The sequence below is a fragment of the Acartia tonsa genome, chromosome 9 (genome assembly GCF_053477335.1).
Source record: "Acartia tonsa isolate MP-2025a chromosome 9, ASM5347733v1, whole genome shotgun sequence".
In the NCBI taxonomy this organism is placed as follows: Eukaryota; Metazoa; Arthropoda; class Copepoda; order Calanoida; family Acartiidae; genus Acartia; species Acartia tonsa.
The window spans coordinates 12,808,129-12,831,361 of NC_137268.1; the positions used below are offsets into that span (position 1 = coordinate 12,808,129).

At 33.3% G+C, this 23,233-nt stretch overlaps 1 protein-coding gene across 1 annotated transcript in view; it reads left to right on the forward strand.

Annotated features, from left to right (window-relative positions):
- The first annotated feature begins 655 nt into the window (after nucleotides 1-655).
- LOC145328241 (carbohydrate sulfotransferase 11-like) overlaps nucleotides 656-23,233 on the forward strand; it is a 100,918-nt gene continuing 78,340 nt past the window's right edge. The window contains exons 1-2 of the mRNA XM_080171855.1: nucleotides 656-757; nucleotides 17,062-17,159. Of these exons, the coding sequence (XP_080027981.1) occupies nucleotides 656-757; nucleotides 17,062-17,159 (200 nt within the window). The remainder of the gene's footprint in view (nucleotides 758-17,061; nucleotides 17,160-23,233) is intronic.

The following is a 23,233-nucleotide window of genomic DNA, read 5'->3' on the forward strand; positions in this document are numbered from 1 at the left end:
CCGATCTATTAAGGTGGGAATTAGGGCCCGAGCTGTAAGGGTTAATGGTTAATGAAATTTTGTGATACGTTTGCTACTTATTGAGGTGGCAATTGCATATTTTTTTCCGAAAGGCTTCAATTTTTATTAAAGAATAGCTTTGCTATTAAATAGGATGAAATCAACGTGTATGAAATGATTTTAAAAATTATATTGAACTATCTTTTCTTAGTGTTGTAAAATGTACATTTTCTATGAAGCGTAGATGCTCCATAAGGAAACAACAAAACTATAAATATGTCCGTATGTACATACGTCCGATTCTTTAAATACTTTTAAATACTCAAATGTATTTTAATTTTTTAAGACATTGCTTGAGCTGAGATGATAAATATTATGAATAATGTAGTGAGGGAGGAGACTGTAAATTACACTGGTACCCAAAGTTTTTTAATACATTATCGTATTCTCTATTATTGTCAATGAACTATTATGTCAATTTAGGAATAATTTTAATCTGCAGAAAGAATGATTTTGTATGTCATCATTGGGGATATACATCAATTTATCGTCCATTGTCTTATCCTTAAGATCCCTAGGATAATACCACATTTTGTGATTTATTTACAGGCTTAGCTATTTTGTGATTATTAAAAACAGATTGGTTTTAAGAAGAATGATAAAATGGAGATTTGGATTGATATTTGGGATATTGTTCCTACTGCTGCTTTATGTTTCTGTGCCGCCGAGAACTTTAGATCAGAATATTCCTTCTAGGGTAAGTTAAATATTTTTAAAAGAAAGTGTATTAGTTAATTAATAAAGTTAAAATTATTTGAGCAAAAGTTAAATTTTATTTTTGGAGGATTTGTTGTGAAATTTATTGGAAGATTTTTCAATCAAAACTATTTTATTTTGTCTATTTTTCTTCCATGGAAGTTAGCATCCCTAAAAATAAACTTCATATATTTAATATAAATAAAGAATAGGTATGGAAAGCTTTTGAAATATTGAATATATGAAAGATTTAAATATTTAATAGTTAGGTCTCCAAAACGTGACACCTTATAATTATAATTGTTAGAAAGTGAATAATTTTCTTAGGAAATATGCGCATAATTAGAAGCATCAATATTTAAATTTTTAAGAATTTTTTTCAGTTTTCAATGAGTTAAGGAAAGTAAAAAAACTTTTTTAGTTTTATTGAATTTATATAAAATTTAAAGAAGGAAGGGGGTATAATCCAGCTTCTACCAATAACGAAATTAATTCGGAAATAAATCACGAAACCCATACGTGTTTTTTAGCTGTCGTAGGGAGGCAACACATTGTAAAATTGACGACCTCTTCATTTGCCCCCTAAATATTACTTTAGATTTATTTCGCTTGTTGGTTATACCTTATTCCTGGGTATGATCTATATGTAACTCTACCGATAGGGCGGGGACCGATTTTGTATCGGGTCTTTGATATCAGCTAACAGCGCCGAGTCTATACAAAAGAACAGAAAACACTTGGGCAAAATAATTGTCAGGGTTATACAATTACATCTATACTTATACATTTTTTCAATTTATAGCATTCAATATTTTTTATGTAAATGGATTTTTTTTCTCCTCAAGTTTCTAAACTGATTAAAGCAACTTCTTTTTTTTTACAATTAAGCCTAACATTAGTCCCTAGCCTTCGGGGTATTTTTTTGTTTACTGTTTTAACAGGGAAGAAAAAAGGGGGGATATTATGCTGGTATTCAAAGTTTTATAATTTTGTTTATAATTATTAGGGATGTATATAAATTTATCGTTAATTGTCTTACCCCTAAAAATACTTTCAAACATGCAAGAACCAAGCTTAGATTTCCTTTAAAAGCACAATCTAATCATATTAAACAAGATATTATTCTTTGTTAAGCTTTGCTTTTGCTAGTGTCATCCTTGTTCAATTTGAATAATTCCTTAAATTCATTATACCGAGATGGAATGGCATTGAAATCAAGATTAAATAATTTCCCCCGTATAGGGCTAAAAATAGGAATTCCTACTTTTAAATTTACATATAAGGAAACAACAACTGTAATAGTTATTCTCGTATCGTATTATAAACGGCTTTCCGCGGATATAGAATGTACAATTATAAGATTAAAACTAGTTTTTTTAGCCCCGTGGTGCCGAAGGCACCGGCTAAAAAAAACTAGTTTTAATCTTATGATTGTACATTTCTATATTCGTAGAAAACTGGATATAATACGATGCTAGACATAGTTTTTTCGTATGGATGAGAACCGGTTCCTATCCACCGGATTCGAATGAATACGAGAAAAAAGGTTTACTCCCATTTTCAACATATAAGGGATACACGTATAAAATTGCTTTTGAATATGTATTTGAAGTTATTTTAGAAATTAGGCTTGTCGTATTTTGATTGTTAACAAGGATGACATCGTCCATTTTTTTTTTAACAAAATTTAAATTAACTGGTTACTAAACACTTTTCTTATATTGCTTTTTTGGTACGTGTATTTATGTTAATTTTAGGTTAGGTGTTGAAAATCAAGTTTTTTTTAAAAATTTAATTACACCTCCCCCCTCTCTCACGTATTATATATTGTTCAACCCCCCCCCCCCCCAGAAAAAAAGCTAGGACGCTCATGAATCCATCCTTATAAGGTTTATGATTCAATTTATGTTTTGATTATAATCATACATAGACGTTTAATGTTAAATGTCTACATAAGCAAATCATAAATATTATGATACATGCTATAAACAAAACTTTTTGGAAGCAAAGCTTTTCTGCTTTAAAGGTCGGTGTCCGTTCATTTTGAGTTCATACAATTTGAAAAAAATAGCAAATGTTGTTTACTTTTTTATAGCAATTAACTGTATAATAATTCAACTCAATATTCTACAGTATGACCCTCGAAAAAGTATTTTTAAGCATCTGCAGCCCTTATTTCTCAATGAATTATTAAAAAATGCATATGTCCTTGTTCTCCATAGTATTCCACGTAAGTAGATATAAAAATATTTTTTTTACCTCCATTAACACCGGAGATTTTTAGAGCTAAAGTTTTGAAAAAGTGACTGAGAAAAAGAATTTTTTTTTGTTTCTCTTATTTTTTGGATGGTTATATTATGTTTTTCTGGCAACTGAATAATGAGACACAAAGAAAAACAAGTTAACTAAATATTTCTTTTTTATTCCACAAAAAAATATAAATTTTTAATGGCAAAAAATACTACTGAATGAATTGATTATTTGCAAATTTTAAGTTATTTATTAACCCTTATTTATAGAAAAGGATTAATTATGACAGTTGCTCCGCCTACTTTTCTGACATCTCAATTATTTAATAGGGGGTAAATTAAGCTTTTTAGACTAAAAAATCATTATGTTTTATTTTTATTTTCTTTATAACTTTTTTGTTATTAAAGTTAGGATTGTGAAACAAAAACAATTTTCCTGCTATATTCATAGAGATTTATTTGTTTTTTTAATCTTAAACAATTTTGCCTAATAAGTAAGTTTTTCAAAATATCATTAAACTAAAAAGACTCAAAAAATATGTGTAAAAAAATGCTTTTTACTCAAAAACTAAATTTTTTATTTCATTTTTGTATAAAGTTTCTGCTAGTAACAAAAATAAAAGGATTTCTAGCTTAATTTTGCTAAAAAAATCGTTTCATGTTAAAAGTTACTTTTTCCTCAGTCACTTTTTCAAAACTTTAGCACTAAAAATCTCCGGTGTTAATGGAGGTAAAAAAAATATTTTTATATCTACTTACGTGGAATACTATGGAGAACAAGGACATATGCATTTTTTAATAATTCATTGAAAAATAAGGGCTGCAGATGCTTAAAAATACTTTTTCGAGGGTCATACTGTATATCTTTTTATGATGAGTAGGACTTCCCTAATAACCAATAATCTGAGAAAAAAATACAAATTAGCTTTTCTACTTACAAAAAAATCTGTTAGTTTGTATTCGCTTTTCTACATAAATATTAAGTATGACTTTTTTCAATGCATACTTCAAGTTAACTACGTCATATTTCACGTAATCAATTTTGGATGCATCGCTACTCTTTAATTTAGTTAAGGCTGTCCTATCTGTCGCTGAATCAGATAATCAAATGTCAAAATTAGTGATTCATTGACAATGCCACCAAAAATTCACCTCTTTTCTCTGTAAACATATTATTAGAATTAAATATTGGATCATGGAAAGAATACTAGGTAGGGGGTTTCGGCTTATTTTCACAGTAGCTTTTCTACTATTTCTAGACCTTGCGGGGCCAATTTTCGAACAATCATTAACATTTACCTTACCTAACCTTAAATAACCTATCAAAAGCTACTGTGAAAAAAAAGACGAAACCCGCTTAGTTTTGTTTCCAAGATCCAATTCCAATATTCTTTAAAATATTACCTTAATTATTTACTGTATACTATGTAAATGCTCTATATTCATGCAAATTTTGTTCTAATTGCTGCGCTATCTATGTAAATATTTGTTCTTGTTCTAATGTTTCATTCACAAAAAAAGAGAAGAATCGTTTTCAATGGACATAAACTTTAACGCAACAGGGCTAGTTTATTAGGATTTAGATTGAGTTTTCATAAGTAGCTTGGAGCAATTACAATTTATTTAAATACTAGCGCCTTTGCCCCTAGAGGCTATTCAAGGGGGGGGGGATTAAGTAAACTCCTTCAATATTAGATTTTGTTATGAAAAGAAAAGTGAAAAAATTTGGAGGCTGATTTCTCTTGGGAGGGTGGTGGTACCCTCTTCAAAACAGTATTAAACCTTTCAGGAAACGCTACATTGTAAAGAAGAACCATATCAGTTTAGCGAGATTATTCAGTACATCCTTTATTTTTTTTTCAAAAATATGTATACACACATTTTGTTAAATAAAAACTAATGGAACCTGCTTCACACATATTTATGAATTTGAGGAAATTGCGCTATCATTGTAAATTGTAATCCTATAATTGAAAATTTACTTCATTTTTTGCCTTTGTGTAAAAATAGTTTCAACGGATTTTGCTATTTAAAAAGTATAAAAGTATTAGATAGTTTTTACAGATAGTAAAATGGAAAACCAAGGGTAATGTACATATGCTAAAGGCTGATAACACAAACAAATTTTTTAAAAATATAATGGAATTTATGATCCGCCCCGCCCCCCTAAAAGTTTACCTCGTTAAATAATCTTAAATTTTCATTTTTAATCAGGGAAATTTTGATATTTTACACGATTGATGTGGGTTTTACCAAAAAATTAACACCCGTCCCCATTAAAAAAACCACGACGACTTTCATTTATTGAGTAAAAAATAATATTCTTTAAATACAATTCATAATATTAATCTTTTTCTCTAAATAGCCAAATATATGTCTCAATTATTTATACGAGAAGAAAGTTTAAAATACTTTTGTAGCATTTTTACAACTTTTAAATTGTCTCATAAGTTATAATTCACCTTTAAATGTAATGAAAATGGATACATCGTTTTAAACTAATAACCATACTATTAAGAATCTGTAAAATGACAATATAATCATTCTTTTACAAAACAAACATGAATATTTTTTTGAAAAGGTGTTCCTTGAAGGTTAGGAGTGTTTGTATAAACCCCCTGGCAATAAATAAATGGGTGAATTAACCCGTTAGGGTCATCTTATAGGCCCCACACCCCCTCTCCTTCAAAAAATTGAATGAGAAAGTAAAGTTAACCCGCCTAAGATAAGAGGATATGTGAAAAATATTAATCCATTTGTGGAAAAATAAAATCTTGAAATCTTATAATACTACATCCATAACATATTAGATTCAATATATGTACTACACGTAGCATAACTAGAATTTTAGTCTCCTTTCATGATATATGAGGACTTTTTATGCCTGTGCATATACATATTACTAAAGATGAACAGACAGGTAGCTTTTTATAAATGCGCAAAAAAAGACTAATTTTATGCGTGTTCATCGGTCAAGCTTTCCCTCTGCATCATTGAAGCTTGGCTATTATAGGCCTTCTCGTGCGCTTATAACGATATTTTGGTATAAAATGTAGGTTTAGCCGTTTGGTTAAATTTCTGTGACAGTAATGTACAATTTATTAAGCCTAGCAAGTCTATAATTTTTACCAGAAAGTCCGTATGTTTTAATTTAATACTAAATGCGTTGGTACATACAGTGTAATGTTCATCTGACTTATCGTCTCATTTTTTGGATGTTGTTATCCTTGTTTTTTTATACTATTTATTCTCAGGGAGTAAGGGAGGGGATCGAATAATCAATTTTTAGGAGTCTCAGACTTTGGATACTAGCTTAAAGGGAATGTGCAAGAATTTAGCAGGTTCTGACTGACTTTGGGTACTAGCGCATCAAATGCCGCTAACTTGCTGTGTTAGTTTTGAATATAGCAGACGGATGCATTTGTTATGAGATAGCTAGTTTTAAAAAAAGATTCTCCAAAAAAAATAATTTCATAGATAAAAACTTTATTGTGATATTTGTGTAAAAAACAATCTACAAACCCTTAAATTCATAGTGGCATTTAAACATTAGGAATGTGGGTTGAACGATTTCCAGGTAGATTTTTCTAGTCATTAATTACAGAATGGTTATGTCAGTCTGATATACAATTAATCTAATTTTCAAATTAACACTTTTTTCTTGAAACTCTTTTCTTATTTTATAGTTTTCTAAATTTTATTAACACACCCTTTACAATTTTCTTCAAATTTTCTGGATAAATCTGGATTTCATGGCCTTTCAACGAAAACTCTTAAATTGAATTGATTGCCCATTGTCCCATTCCTTACTCCCTGATTTATTCTACATACAATATTCTATGATTTTGAACGTCTGTCACGTATCTAACATAACACGTATATTCTTATGCCAAATAAATGACGAGTAAATACGGGTGTACATACAACTCCGCGCTTGTATCACAATATCAAGTTATACTAATTGCACATAATCAGAATGCCCAGGTATCCTAAGTGATAAGACAATGAACGGTAAATTGTTTTTAAATCCTTAATAATTATAAACAAAATTATTAACGCCCCCGATAAAATACTTATGAAGCATTACTTATTAACGCCCCCGATAGCTAAGAAAATAAAACTCCTTCGACTTTGAAATGTCCTCATAAAATGTTCCTTTAAATAGTATTTTTTTTATCTATCTATCTATCTATCTATCTATCTATCTATCTATCTATCTATCTATCTATTTATCTATCTATATATCTATCTATCTATCTATCTATCTATCTATCTATCTATCTATCTATCTATCTATCTATCTATCTATCTATCTATCTATCTATCTATCTATCTATCTATCTATCTATCTATCTATCTATCTATCTATCTATCTATCTATCTATCTATCTATCTATCTATCTATCTATCTATCTATCTATCTATCTATCTATCTATCTATCTATCTATCTATCTATCTATCTATCTATCTATCTATCTATCTATCTATCTATCTATCTATCTATCTATCTATCTATCTATCTATCTATCTATCTATCTATCTATCTATCTATCTATCTATCTATCTATCTATCTATCTATCTATCTATCTATCTATCTATCTATCTATCTATCTATCTATCTATCTATCTATCTATCTATCTATCTATCTATCTATCTATCTATCTATCTATCTATCTATCTATCTATCTATCTATCTATCTATCTATCTATCTATCTATCTATCTATCTATCTATCTATCTATCTATCTATCTATCTATCTATCTATCTATCTATCTATCTATCTATCTATCTATCTATCTATCTATCTATCTATCTCTGGTTTATGACTGGAACTATTTCAATTACAAGTGGTGTCACACAGTCTAACAACCACGGGAAAGGGATTCTTTTGGGGGAGGGGGATAATTTTTTTTCAAGTCTCAACTAAAATCGAGTAATTTCTTTCCTTCTATCTTATGTCAAACTTTTTAAAAAAGAAATGGTGCAATCAAAGTCTGTTTTTTATTGCCAAACATGAAAAATTTGTCATTTATCTTGTTTTTTATCCCTTAACCATGGTACAACATACATTTTTAGTACAATACCCTCTTCATTTGATATAACCTAAGATATTCCATAGACTATCTTGTCTGTCTGTCTATATATGTAAAGCATAAATAATTATATTGTGAAATAAGTGCAGAAAAATAGCTTAAAACCATACCCAGGCTTCTTTTTATAAAAAAATATCCTAAAACCATCACAGGACTCATACAAAGATTCCCTGTAAAGGATAACCATATCGGTTTAGCGGTTAGTGAGATCCTTAGCTACATATAAAAACCTTATTACTTTATATAATAGGATTATCATGAACACTGATAAGATGAACTTTGTAGCGGGCTAAAATAACGATCTACCACCACCACCCTCCACCATACTTGATAAACGAACTGGCCATAAATTATTTGGGAAAAAGCAACCTAAATTGACGACAATTTTTTCTCTGTCATAATATCCTCGTATATTCTACATCCATTTAAATTATAGGTTTACCTTAATAAAAAGATCCAACATTTATATTTTCAAATATAAACTTCTTTGGACAAAATTTTACAGGAAGTTTTTCACTGCACAAAAAAAGACCAAATGTAAAATAATCCTGAGAAAGTTCAAAGTAAAATTATATACAAAGATGACAACATCCATAAGTAGTGAAGCACATTAAGAACGATCAAATTGGGTTATAAAGCAGTTATAAAATTATTAGATTTTCATCGTTAAAGAAAAACTTTACACAAAAAACAGGCATCAACTTTTAATAGAAAATAGCCCCATATTCTTTTTTTACAAACAGACGGAAGGACAGATCAGACAGACGGATGCAGAGATGGATATTTCAATTATAGAGAAGGTTTGCTACTAAAAATAGTAGATGCATGAAGAGTAGCAAAATTATTGCAGCAGTTCATAACCTTTTGTTTAGTTGCAGTCTTTAAATTCAGGGATGACAAGGATAGGGCACTTGAATGTTTGTAGATCCGACAAATCCAGTAACAAAAAACTCTAACTTGGCTTTAGAAGTGCTATAATAATGGTTCATACAATTTTATAATCATTTAACCAAGTCTAATCCATCTAGGACACTAGAGCTGGATCTTTAAATCATTTCAATGTTGCGCCAAATCGGGGTGCGCCGAATTTCAGCCAATCACAGCGCGGCTGTGCTCTCATTGGTGGAAAGTTGGCTCACCCTGATTTGGCGCACCATTGAAATGATTTAAAGATCCAGCTTAGGTTTGTATGTCTTTATACGAAAAGAAAGTGGTATTTTTTTCAGTTAAAAAAGGTATCAGTTTTTATGAAAACTGATCTTGTTATTTTAATGTTCGTTTGTCTGACGATCTACTACGCTTAAGCTTGTTTGAATTTTGTATTTTTTCTTGGTTTATTGTAAACATCTTGATTTTTGACAAAAGTCTTGACCAAGCGTAACATTATTTAGATCCATGCACATCATTTCAGTTTTCTTCACTTGGAACAAAGCAAAAAATGTTTCTTGTTTGTAAAAGCAAAGCTTTTTTACATCAAAGATGTGTCTAACGAGCTTTTAAAATGAAGGTTTTTTAGATGCCTTTCTTAGGTTAGGTTAGGTTGAGTAAAGGTTAGAAGAGCCTCCACAGGAACTAGAATTTTTTTTCTTCAGATAATGAAATATAAGGGGGAAATGAAGAATATTCGTTAGTCAAGATTAAGCCTGAGTGAAAGCACAGAAAATATGTTACTATCAACGTTCGTTTGTCCGATATGTTTAGCTTTGCCATCACGAATTCTTTCTTCCTTGTTTGTTCTTCATAGATGAATAACTTAACTGGAACCATTTAAGTTTTTACTTTTGTTTTACTATGTCATATTAAATGGTTTGTGATCTTAAATGAAAAAAAAAATATTCTGTTACAAAGCTACTCTATAAGACTTGTTTGTTTTTCGGTAAGACATAAACAATAAACACAGTGACGTGCGAAGCACTTTGTCTAGGGGGGGGGGGGCATTTTGATTATATATACTAATTTTAAATAAGGGCGTTTTAAGGGGTGGGATTATTTGATTATGGGCCTCCTAGTCCTTATCCCTTCTTCCCCATCCCTTCCCCCATCCCTATTTCCCATTTATATCCCCCACCTCTTCCCCCCCTCATCTCTCCCCCCCCATCTCTTCTCCCCCATCCCTTCGCCCCACCCTGCAATGACCGAAGGGAAGGGAGCTAGAAAGCATCTTCGAAAAAAATTGTACAGAAGATAAATTAACCTTCCCCCCCCCCCCCTCCACCACAAAACATTTTTAATGGGTGGAAGGGGATGTTATAAAATCTCAGCAGGAAGGATGAATAACCCCATTAATAAAAATTGGGGGGGGGGGGAGATAAAAACACTCAGTTTGGAAATAATTTACCAAAAATTAACCTAATATGAGAAAATGATATTAAATATTTCTTTTTTGTGTGACAACAAGGATGACAACAACTTTAAGTAGCAAAGCACAAAAAATCATTAATAAGAATACAGACAAGTAGATTTAAAGAGCATCTGTTGAAATAAATATATATTTTAGGTAGAAAAAGTCACAAATCCTTTTTCCTGTATGTTGTGTGATGACAGTCAAAGTAAATTACATACTGGATGCTCGAAACAGCGAGAAATTTTATTTTATTTAATATTATAATCCACAAAAAAATCTATTGTACCATAAAAACCAAAGATATAATGAACTGTGTAAAAAATAAAAAAAACTTACTTGTCCTTTCATTGTGATAAAAAGCAGAAACCATTTGGAAGGGCGGGAAGTGCAAATTTTTTTCTTCAAATATGCAGGGAGGGAGGGGTTTTTGGGCTATTTATTACACTAGTCCCCAATATTTCATAGCAGAAACCATTTGGAAGGGCGCGAAGCGCAATTTTTTTTCTTCAAATATGCAGGGAGGGAGGGGTTTTTGGGCTATTTATTACACTAGTCCCCAATATTTCATAGCAGAAACCATTTGGAAGGGCGCGAAGCGCAATTTTTTTTCTTCAAATATGCATGGAGGGAGGGGTTTTTGGGCTATTTATTACACTAGTCCCCAATATTTCATAGCAGAAACCATTTGGAAGGGCGCGAAGCGCAAATTTTTTTCTTCAAATATGCAGGGGGGGAGGGGTTTTTGGGCTATTTATTACACTAGTCCCCAATATTTCATAGCAGAAACCATTTGGAAGGGCGCGAAGCACAAATTTTTTTCTTCAAATATGCATGGAGGGAGGGGTTTTTGGGCTATTTATTACACTAGTCCCCAATATTTCATATAAAATTTTCTTATTCGTTGGCTCAACAACTTTGGGGACTTTAATGGAATTTTGATTGGTTGGTTAATTTAGTCGAGTTTCTATACATTTCATCCACTAATTGTAATCTATATAAGGTAATTTTGTGTATCATCATTGGGGATGTACAAAATTTCTTTGGTAAAAAGTTTATATTATACAAAATAAAATACTTCCTATAACCTGGTTTGTTATGTTCAGTGAAAAAAGATTATAACCTTATTTCTACACTAATTAAAAAATTTGGTAAGGTTAAATGAATAGTAGCTGTATGTTTGGCGCGAAGCGCCAAAATTTTTTTTTGGAGTATTTCTTGATCTTTTTTTTGGAAACTGGGATAGTTTTGCTTTTTGTAGGGTAGGGGGCAAAAAGGGGCATTTTTGTTGACCAGGGGGGGGCAAAATGGGGCATTTTTTAACATTTAGGGGGGGGGGCAGGGGGGGCGGTTGCTAGGGGGGGGCAGGGGGGGGGGCGTTTTGGTCGTTAGGGGGGGGCGATTGCCCCAAATGCCCCCTTCGGTTCGCACGCCACTGATTATAAACATCCAAAATAATTAAAAACAAAATACTATAATTTGATTGGATCTATTAGACTTGCACTCAAACGCGGTTGTAATTTCTAAATTAGAGTAATTGGTTTTTTAAGGGCCCTAAACTTTAACTGATTTTAATAAAAAAAACAACCTAACCAAACCTAAACTATAATTTAGCTTTAATGGTTGTAATCCCAGTTGCTATTACACATTCAACATTTTGATTGGTAAAATTTGACATGGATATAAAATATGTGGATATGTTAATAGGGGAAAGGTTATCGTCAATGTAGCTTGCTAATAGGAACCTCATTTGTTGTTCAATTCGTTATACCAGTAGGAGGGGAGAGGATGGAGGGAAAAGGGGTGCGGTATCATTTTATTATAGTATATGAAAACTTGACGCAGCCGCTAGTGATTAAATATTGCAATTGGCCTTTTAATTCATCATTTACAAAAGAACAATGGGCAGAAAAAAGTCTGTTTCTCCTTATAATTATTATAATAAAAGCCCATTACTGCAAATTTTCTACTTGCAAAATGTATGTATACAAAGAAGTTGTATCAACTTTTTTTTTTATAGCTAGCCGGTTCTTTTAGTAAGTAGTAGATGTAAAATTTTTCATAGAATTCAAATATGCAATCGGTTTTTTTGTAGACCTCTTATTTTTTAAGTAATTTAAGTTTTAAAAAAAAATAATTAAGTCGGTTTTAAGGTACTAAAACGCAACAAAATAAAAGAAGAAAATGGTCAGTAAGAACAAAAATAGTAAGATCTTTAATTTGACACCTTACTTTTAAAATTCTGTTGAGTAATTATTGAAAAAATCTATTTTTTTAACCTCGGTATAATAAAAACTTTAGACCTAAATATTTTCTCAAACAGACATAAAAAACATGGGTTCATATATACCATTAGAATCAGAAAAATATTACGAATCCATTGTAAGCAAAATTGAAAAAAATTAAAAAATTAAAAAATTACAGAAATGGCCAATTATTTTTTTTGTTCAGACAACACTATTGTCTTACCTTTTTTACCCCCTCTTTACCCCCTCTTTACCCCCTTCCCATTTTTATACTCAATTGAAGAATTAAGACGTTGCCTGTACAACATAATATGATATTTTCATATAATTCCTTTTATTGTAGTTTATATACTATATTGTAAACTTTTTTTTTCAATTTTGCTTACAATGGATTCGTAATATTTTTCTGATTCTAATGGTATATATGAACCCATATTTTTTTATTTGTGAAATAATAAAATTAAGTTCAAAGTTTTTATTCTCGTGGGTTTAAAAAAATCGATTTTTTCAATAATTACCTGACAGAATTGAAAAAGTAAGGTGTCAAATTAAAGATCTTACTATTTTTGTTCATAATGACCATTTTCTTTCTTTTTTTTGTTGCATTTTAGTACCTTAAAATCGACTTAATTTTTTTTTTTTTAAACTTAAATTACTTAAAAAATAAGAGGTCTACAAAAAAACCGATTGCATATCTGAATTCTATGAAAAATTTTACATCTACTACTTACTAAAAGAACCGGCTAGCTATAAAAAAAATAGTTGATACACCTTCTTTACAGTAATTCTTATGTCTATAAAGAAACGTAGAAACATATTCTAATGTTGGAAATGCATATAAGTAACAGAATGTCTGTCTGTTCGTTTTACCGAAGGATCTCGCTACCTGGTAAAATGATCCTATATATATATCCTGGGAAGGTTTAATCATATTTTGGGACCACTCTCACAAGAGGAAAAATACTATAAAAAAACCATCCCCTTCCCACACAAAATAAAAAAATCTTTTTCTGTTTGTTTTTGAAACTACATTGTTAATGGGGAGGAGGGGTGTCAACCCCCCCCCCCCCCCCCCCACCAACCACAATTACCTACACGAGCCTTTTGATAAACTTTTCCACAAATAAACTTAATTTAACAAGTAGTAATTTTGATCATTGGTAAACATTAATTTATCATCCATTCTTATCCCTTAAAATACTAAATTTTCTTCAGAGTATATTTTCGCACTCTGACTTTATCTACAAAAATTGTTAGCAATATTATTACACGGTATCTGAAAAATTGCCTTCAATTACAAGTATTCATTTGTCTGACCTATACATATTTTTATATAGGTTTTTTTCTCTTTCTTCATCTATCTCAACCTTTCTTTCGCTCTCTTTTTTCTCTTCTTTTATTATCTCTCTCTATATTTATTGTTCATAGAATAAGGAGGAATAGAAGTGAAAACCCTAAAAATTTCTGGGAAATTAGAAGGAATCTTTGACTTGCGCAGTAAAGACAATAATGCTAAAGTACAAATCACAATGACTAGTTGGACAAAATTAGAAAAATCATGTATAAATCAGCTGTTTAAAAACATACATAAGAGCGCAACCTAGTTTTATAATATAAATACTGAGAACATGTTTTTTGTAAATTTTTTACATAATTAAATTTTTTAAGGCTTAAAATGCACATCAAATTCATTTTTAATCCATTGTGAATAGTGAAGAGAAAACTGGAAGCTTGGCTACAAGGCTTTTAGTAAATTATTGCAAAAGGAATTTATTTTAAATATTTTTTCTGAATAATTACTGAAATCATGTTATTTACTAACAGCCTTATAGCCGTTTTGGTCTTTCAAATGTTCCAATTTTACTTCAGGCTAGCTAGACAGAATCTTCTACCTGGATTCTATTCTATACTTTATCTTCTTTGTTATTGTTTTTCTTATCCTTTTTTTAAAGATGTCTTTCCATTTGTCTTTCTTTTTCCTTTTTTATCTTTCTCTCTTTCTCATTAATTCTTTCTTTCTATTTTTCCTTAATTTTTTTCCTCCTTAAACTGTCTTCTTTTCTCTCTGTTGTTTTCTTCTAAACTAATCTTCATCTAATTCTCTTTCTCTCTGTCTCTCTCTGTCTGTCTGTCTGTCTGTCTCTCTCTCTCTCTCTCTCTCTCTCTCTCTCTCTCATTCTCTCTCTCTCTCTCTTATTAATATCTCTTACTTATATCTTCTATTATTTCATTTTGTAATAAAATATCTATCTTTTACTTTTTTAACATGCATGATAATAAAATTAGTGAGTCTTTATACAATAAAGCATATGAAGAATTACATATTGCATATTAACTCAATTCCAGGGGGGGGGGGGCTCTTAAAAACTCTTTTTCTGGCAAGAAGGGGGAACCCCCTTTGCTATGTTTGAAATTTATTTTGCAGCCGTGGAACCAATATTTACCATTGAAAATTTAGGAGAAATAGTAAATTTGATAATACAATCTTGAAATTATTAAATTAATGATCTTTATTGATAGTTTTTAAAAACTCAACAAAAATTATTTTAAAATCTTCCAAAATTTTTACTTTTTGTTTTATTGTTTAAACATAAAAATTAGTTAACGGAATGATTTACAAGTCTTGGTGCTGATCAGTTTAAAAATCATTCAAAGGTCACAACCATCAATGACCCCTTTCTATCTCTGACTCTGTCTATCTATCTATCTTTTTTGATACATAACTATCTATCTTTCTTGTTATTAGCTATCTATAAATCTTATAGCGTAGAAGTTTTGATCATTTCAGGCGATTCAGATATAAACAGAATATCTATCTAGAACGATATATCCAAAAGCGAAGCTGCTCTATGATCTATAAAATCTATCAATACTGAAAATCCTCTAAAACTCTGTCTACTATATAAAATATCTTGTTATCAAGCTAACCATTAAATCTTATAACGAAGCTTCAGTATGTTAAAATCAAATCACAAAATATATATATATAATTTGTTTTTAGCTATGCTACTCCATGATTTTTAAGTTTCTTGCCATTAAATCTAAAATTCTAAAGCTAAATAACGAAACACTAATTTCTCTATTGAAATTTGAAAGCTTTTTGAAATAAATTTCCAAAATAAGATGTTTTTAAGCTATTATGTTTTTGCTCAGCGTAAAAATTAGATAATTTGTTTTGTAGAATTTTTATTTTATTTTTTGAATAGAGACTATTAAAACGTGGACAATTATATCCATTATTATTTATTGATGAATTGATGATAATATGCATACTCTAGTTACCAAAGATCTAATAGCTTAATACTATATATTATGATCATAGTAAATGCAGTTTAAATTTGATTTTTACAATATTGATTAAATACTTTCAATTTAAATTTATTGTCTTAATAAAGCTTATATAACTGCCCAAACAAATAAGAAATAACTGTATATTTAGTTTGCTTTCAAAAGTCTAAATCTAACTTACTCATATTAAATTTCTACCTAACGAACGGACGAATTAACAAGGTCCATAATAGCAACCCAAATTTTCCCCTGTTAATATAGCCGTGTATTCTATATTCATTTAGTTACCTTGCAATCTAAGTAATGTAAACTGTTGGACGGTGTCAAAACCCTTGCCCGCCTTAATATTGAAAACTTTTAGATTTACCTTTCCCATTTTTGTTCCCCCATGGTTGAGCTCCCTTTCGGCAAACTTTGTACACAACCAAATTACTAACTTTCTATCCCATTTTAACATCTCGATATCTATGTACCTATTTTATTAACTATCTTGCTGATTTTGTATCCTGCTAAATATCCAGGGAGTAAGGGAGGGGACAATGGGCAATTAATTCAATATAAGAGTTATCAAAGAAAGGGCATGAAATCCAGTTTAATCCAATAAATTTGTAGGAAATTATAAAGGGATTGTTAATTGAATAATAGATTTCTATAGCGTCATGTAAAGTGAAATCACAACTTGTTTTTGATGAAATATATTGAGGTTTTTTGGTGTGATTTTTATATTAAAAGATTATTGGACCCGGCCAGCTAATTGCAAGAATATGACTGCCCCTTTTTATTCTGTTTATTTCCCTTGCCCCCACCTCCCTTCTCCTTTCTCCCCGTCTGCTACATTCCAAACTAACACAACGAGTGTTTATTTCCCTTCCCCCCACTTCCCTTATCCCTTCTCAAAACATACATAACGAGTAGCGGCATTCTATGCGCAAGTCCCCAAACTCAGTTAGAAACTGCTAAATTCTTGCACATTCCCTTTAAGCCAGTCCCCAAAGTCTGAGACTCCTAAAAATTGAATATTCGATCCATTGTCCCCTCCCTTACTCCCTGAAATATCTATCTAACTATCTTTCTATCTATCTAGGTATCTGGTCGCGAAGTTCTCCAAATCGAAGATGTATCAACTGTACAAAGCAACTTTGAAACTGATTTTGAATCAAATAACAACGAAAAGTTATCCATTAGGAAAGTAAAAATTTTAATACATATTAAACGGATTTTTCAATTTTCAAGATTGATGAGATGGTCTATATTATTATTAACTTCGAAAAAAAATCATCTTTTTGCAGTACTTTCAAGTAATTCTATAAAGTAGTAAGTTTTTTGTCTTAAGCTTTAGAACTTATTAACTTCTGAACCGATTGGGTTCTCTGTTGTAGGAAAGCTTCACATAAGTCATTTGATGGTTCTAGGCTATTTTTTTTTCAGATTAAAGTTATGGGATTGTTAAAAGCCCACACATGCTAAGGGTGGCGTAACTGCTAGTAAATGACATAGATTAACCTCCTAATGTTCTTAGATTAAAGGTTAAAAATTTGTTAAGTTTTAGAAAGTTAATAATAGTTTTTTATCGTATCGTATTATAGAAGCTTTCCGCGGATATTAAAATGAAAAATTACAAGATTAATTAAAACCAGTTTTGTTAGCCCCAGAGAGGCCAAAGTAATAATTATTTTATTACTTTTATTATCTTTATTTTAATATTTAAGAGAACATTTCTGCAATACATGATTTGCCTGAGAACCGTTTCTAATCCAGCGGATATTAATCGGTTTCGAAGCCATACTAGAAACACACAAACTAAACTAAGTGCCTATTATAAAAGCTATGTACTTAGATGGACAATAGAATGGCTCAGAATATTAATTTGATTCTACTAAAGATAAAATATTTAATGGACTATAAAGCTAAATTGGTTCATCAGTTGTATTTTTTCATTGAACAATGATGTCAACATTTATAGAAGCTAAGCTTCAAAATTAGATTTTAGGAAAACGAGCATTAACACATGTTCAAGAACTTATAAAGCATAATATTGATTTGAAAGTCCTAACAAAAACATTGGGGTATAGTCCTTTCCATGACATCGCTCCATATGGGGCGATGATTTTAATTGATCGCCTCTTATGACAAGGGGCGATGTATTGGCTCCTTGAAAGGAGCGATTTAATAGCCCCATATAACAAGAGGCGATGTTATGACTCCTTGAAAGGAGCGATTTGATAGCCCCTTGCCCTAAGAGGCGATTAAATGATCCTTTATCGCTCCTTTATTGCCCCTTCTAAAGAGGAGATTATATGTCCTCTTATCCCAAGGGGCTATTTAATAAAATATCGCCTCTTCATGGCCCCTTCCCGATTTTATATATCTTAGTCCCTTGATGGCCCCTACATCGCTCCTACATCGCCCCTTCATCGCTCCTCCATCGCTCCTTCTCCAAATTTATATTACATTGTACTTTGATGGCCCCTACATCGCCCCTCCATCGCTCCTACATCGCCCCTTCATCGCTCCTTCTTCAAATTTATATTACATTGTACTTTGATGGCCCCTACATCGCCCCTCCATCGCTCCTACATCGCCCCTTCATCGCTCCTTCTTCAAATTTATATTACATTGTACTTTGATGGCCCCTACATCGCCCCTCCATCGCTCCTACATCGCCCCTCCATCGCTCCTACATCGCCCCTCCATCGCTCCTACATCGCCCCTTCATCGCTCCTTCTTCAAATTTATATTACATTGTACTGTGATGGCCCCTACATCGCTCCTACATCGCTCCTTCATCTCTCCTACATCGCCCCTTCATCGCTTCTTCTCCAAATTTATATTACATTGCAACTTGATGGCCCCTACATCGCTCCTTCATCGCTCCTACATCGCTCCTTCATCGCTCCTTCTCCAAATTTATATTAAATTGTACTGTGATGGCCCCTACATCGCTCCTACATCGCCCCTTCATCGCTCCTTCTACAAATTTATATTACATTGCAACTTGATGGCCCCTACATCGCTCCTACATCGCTCCTCCATCGCTCCTCCATCGCCCCTTCATCGCTCCTTCTCCAAATTTATATTACATTGCAACTTGATGGCCCCTACATCGCTCCTACATCGCTCCTACATCGCTCCTCCATCGCCCCTTCATCGCTCCTTCTCCAAATTTATATAACATTGCAACTTGATGGCCCCTACATCGCTGCTACATCGCTCCTCCATCGCTCCTACATCGCCCCTTCATCGCTCCTTCCACAAATTTATATTACATTGTACTTTGATGGCCCCTACATCTCTCCTCCATCGCTCCTCCATCGCCCCTTAATAGCCCCTTACCTTAATTTATATAAAAAAGCCCCTACATAGCCTCTCCATCGCCCCTTAATAGCTCCTTACCTTAATTTATATAACATAGCCCCTACATAGCCTCTCCATCGCCCCTTAATAGCCCCTTATCTTAATTTATATAACAAAGCCCCTACATAGCCTCTCAATCGCCCCTAATAGCCCCTTACCTTTATTTATATAACAAAGCTCCTACATAGCCTCTCCATCGCCCCTTAATAGTCCCTTACCTTAATTTATATAACATAGCTCTTACATAGCCTCTCAATCGCCCCTTAAAAGCCCATTACCTTAATTTATATAACATAGCCCCTACATAGCCTCTCCATCGCCCCTTACCTTAATTTATATAACATAGCCCCTACATAGCCTCTCCATCGCCCCTTAATAGCTCCTTACCTTAATTTATATAACATAGCCCCTACATAGCCTCTCCATCGCCCCTTAATAGCCCCTTACCTTAATTTATATAACATAGCCTCTACATAGCCTCTCCATCGCCCCTTAATAGCCCCTTACCTTAATTTATATAACATAGCCCTACATAGCCTCTCCATCGCCCCTTAATAGCCCCTTACCTTAATTTATATAGCATAGCCCCTACATAGCCTCTCCATCGCCCCTTAATAGCCTCTTACCTTAATTTATATAATCCTTACCTTAATATATATAACATAGCCCCTACATAGCCTCTCCATCGCCCCTAAATAGCCCCTTACCCTAATTTATATAACATAGCCCCTACATAGCCTCTCCATCGCCCCTTAATAGCTCCTTACCTTAATTGATATAACATAGCCCCTACATAGCCTCTCCATTGCCCCTTAATAGCCCCTTACCTTAATTTATATAACATAGCCTCTACATAGCCTCTCCATCGCCCCTTAATAGCCCCTTACCTTAATTTATATAACATAGCCCTACATAGCCTCTCCATCGCCCCTTAATAGCCCCTTACCTTAATTTATATAGCATAGCCCCTACATAGCCTCTCCATCGCCCCTTAATAGCCTCTTACCTTAATTTATATAATCCTTACCTTAATATATATAACATAGTCCCTACATAGCCTCTCCATCGCCCCTAAATAGCCCCTTACCCTAATTTATATAACATAGCCCCTACATAGCCTCTCCATCGCCCCTTAATAGCTCCTTACCTTAATTTATATAACATAGCCCCTACATAGCCTCTCCATCGCCCCTTAATAGCCCCTTACCTTAATTTATATAACATAGCCTCTACATAGCCTCTCCATCGCCCCTTAATAGCCCCTTACCTTAATTTACATAACATAGCCCTACATAGCCTCTCCATCGCCCCTTAATAGCTCCTTACCTTAATTTATATAGCATAGCCCCTACATAGCCTCTCCATCGCCCCTTAATAGCCTCTTACCTTAATTTATATAATCCTTACCTTAATATATATAACATAGCCCCTACATAGCCTCTCCATCGCCCCTAAATAGCCCCTTACCCTAATTTATATAACATAGCCCCTACATAGCCTCTCCATCGCCCCTTAATAGCCTCTTACCTTAATTTATATAACATAGGCCCTACAAAGCATCTCCATCGCCCCTTAATAGCCCCTTACCTTAATTATATAACATAGCCCCTACATAGCCTCTCCATCGCCCCTTAATAGCCTCTTACCTTAATTTATATAACATCTCTCCTACATCGCCCCTTCATCGCTTCTTCTCCAAATTTATATTACATTGCAACTTGATGGCCCCTACATCGCTCCTTCATTGCTCCTACATCGCTCCTTCATTGCTCCTTCTCCAAATTTATATTAAATTGTACTGTGATGGCCCCTACATCGCTCCTACATCGCCCCTTCATCGCTCCTTCTACAAATTTATATTACATTGCAACTTGATGGCCCCTACATCGCTCCTACATCGCTCCTACATCGCTCCTCCATCGCCCCTTCATCGCTCCTTCTCCAAATTTATATTACATTGCAACTTGATGGCCCCTACATCGCTCCTACATCGCTCCTACATCGCTCCTCCATCGCCCCTTCATCGCTCCTTCTCCAAATTTATATAACATTGCAACTTGATGGCCCCTACATCGCTGCTACATCGCTCCTCCATCGCTCCTACAGCGCCCCTTCATCGCTCCTTCCACAAATTTATATTACATTGTACTTTGATGGCCCCTACATCTCTCCTCCATCGCTCCTCCATCGCCCCTTAATAGCCCCTTACCTTAATTTATATAAAAAAGCCCCTACATAGCCTCTCCATCGCCCCTTAATAGCTCCTTACCTTAATTTATATAACATAGCCCCTACATAGCCTCTCCATCGCCCCTTAATAGCCCCTTATCTTAATTTATATAACAAAGCCCCTACATAGCCTCTCAATCGCCCCTAATAGCCCCTTACCTTTATTTATATAACAAAGCTCCTACATAGCCTCTCCATCGCCCCTTAATAGTCCCTTACCTTAATTTATATAACATAGCTCTTACATAGCCTCTTAATCGCCCCTTAAAAGCCCATTACCTTAATGTATATAACATAGCCCCTACATAGCCTCTCCATCGCCCCTTACCTTAATTTATATAACATAGCCCCTACATAGCCTCTCCATCGCCCCTTAATAGCTCCTTACCTTAATTTATATAACATAGCCCCTACATAGCCTCTCCATCGCCCCTTAATAGCCCCTTACCTTAATTTATATAACATAGCCCTACATAGCCTCTCCATCGCCCCTTAATAGCCCCTTACCTTAATTTATATAGCATAGCCCCTACATAGCCTCTCCATCGCCCCTTAATAGCCTCTTACCTTAATTTATATAATCCTTACCTTAATATATATAACATAGCCCCTACATAGCCTCCCCATCGCCCCTAAATAGCCCCTTACCCTAATTTATATAACATAGCCCCTACATAGCCTCTCCATCGCCCCTTAATAGCTCCTTACCTTAATTGATATAACATAGCCCCTACATAGCCTCTCCATTGCCCCTTAATAGCCCCTTACCTTAATTTATATAACATAGCCTCTACATAGCCTCTCCATCGCCCCTTAATAGCCCCTTACCTTAATTTATATAACATAGCCCTACATAGCCTCTCCATCGCCCCTTAATAGCCCCTTACCTTAATTTATATAGCATAGCCCCTACATAGCCTCTCCATCGCCCCTTAATAGCCTCTTACCTTAATTTATATAATCCTTACCTTAATATATATAACATAGCCCCTACATAGCCTCTCCATCGCCCCTAAATAGCCCCTTACCCTAATTTATATAACATAGCCCCTACATAGCCTCTCCATCGCCCCTTAATAGCCCCTTACCTTAATTTATATAACATAGCCTCTACATAGCCTCTCCATCGCCCCTTAATAGCCCCTTACCTTAATTTATATAACATAGCCCTACATAGCCTCTCCATCGCCCCTTAATAGCCCCTTACCTTAATTTATATAGCATAGCCCCTACATAGCCTCTCCATCGCCCCTTAATAGCCTCTTACCTTAATTTATATAATTTTTACCTTAATATATATAACATAGTCCCTACATAGCCTCTCCATCGCCCCTAAATAGCCCCTTACCCTAATTTATATAACATAGCCCCTACATAGCCTCTCCATCGCCCCTTAATAGCTCCTTACCTTAATTTATATAACATAGCCCCTACATAGCCTCTCCATCGCCCCTTAATAGCCCCTTACCTTAATTTATATAACATAGCCTCTACATAGCCTCTCCATCGCCCCTTAATAGCCCCTTACCTTAATTTACATAACATAGCCCTACATAGCCTCTCCATCGCCCCTTAATAGCTCCTTACCTTAATTTATATAGCATAGCCCCTACATAGCCTCTCCATCGCCCCTTAATAGCCTCTTACCTTAATTTATATAATCCTTACCTTAA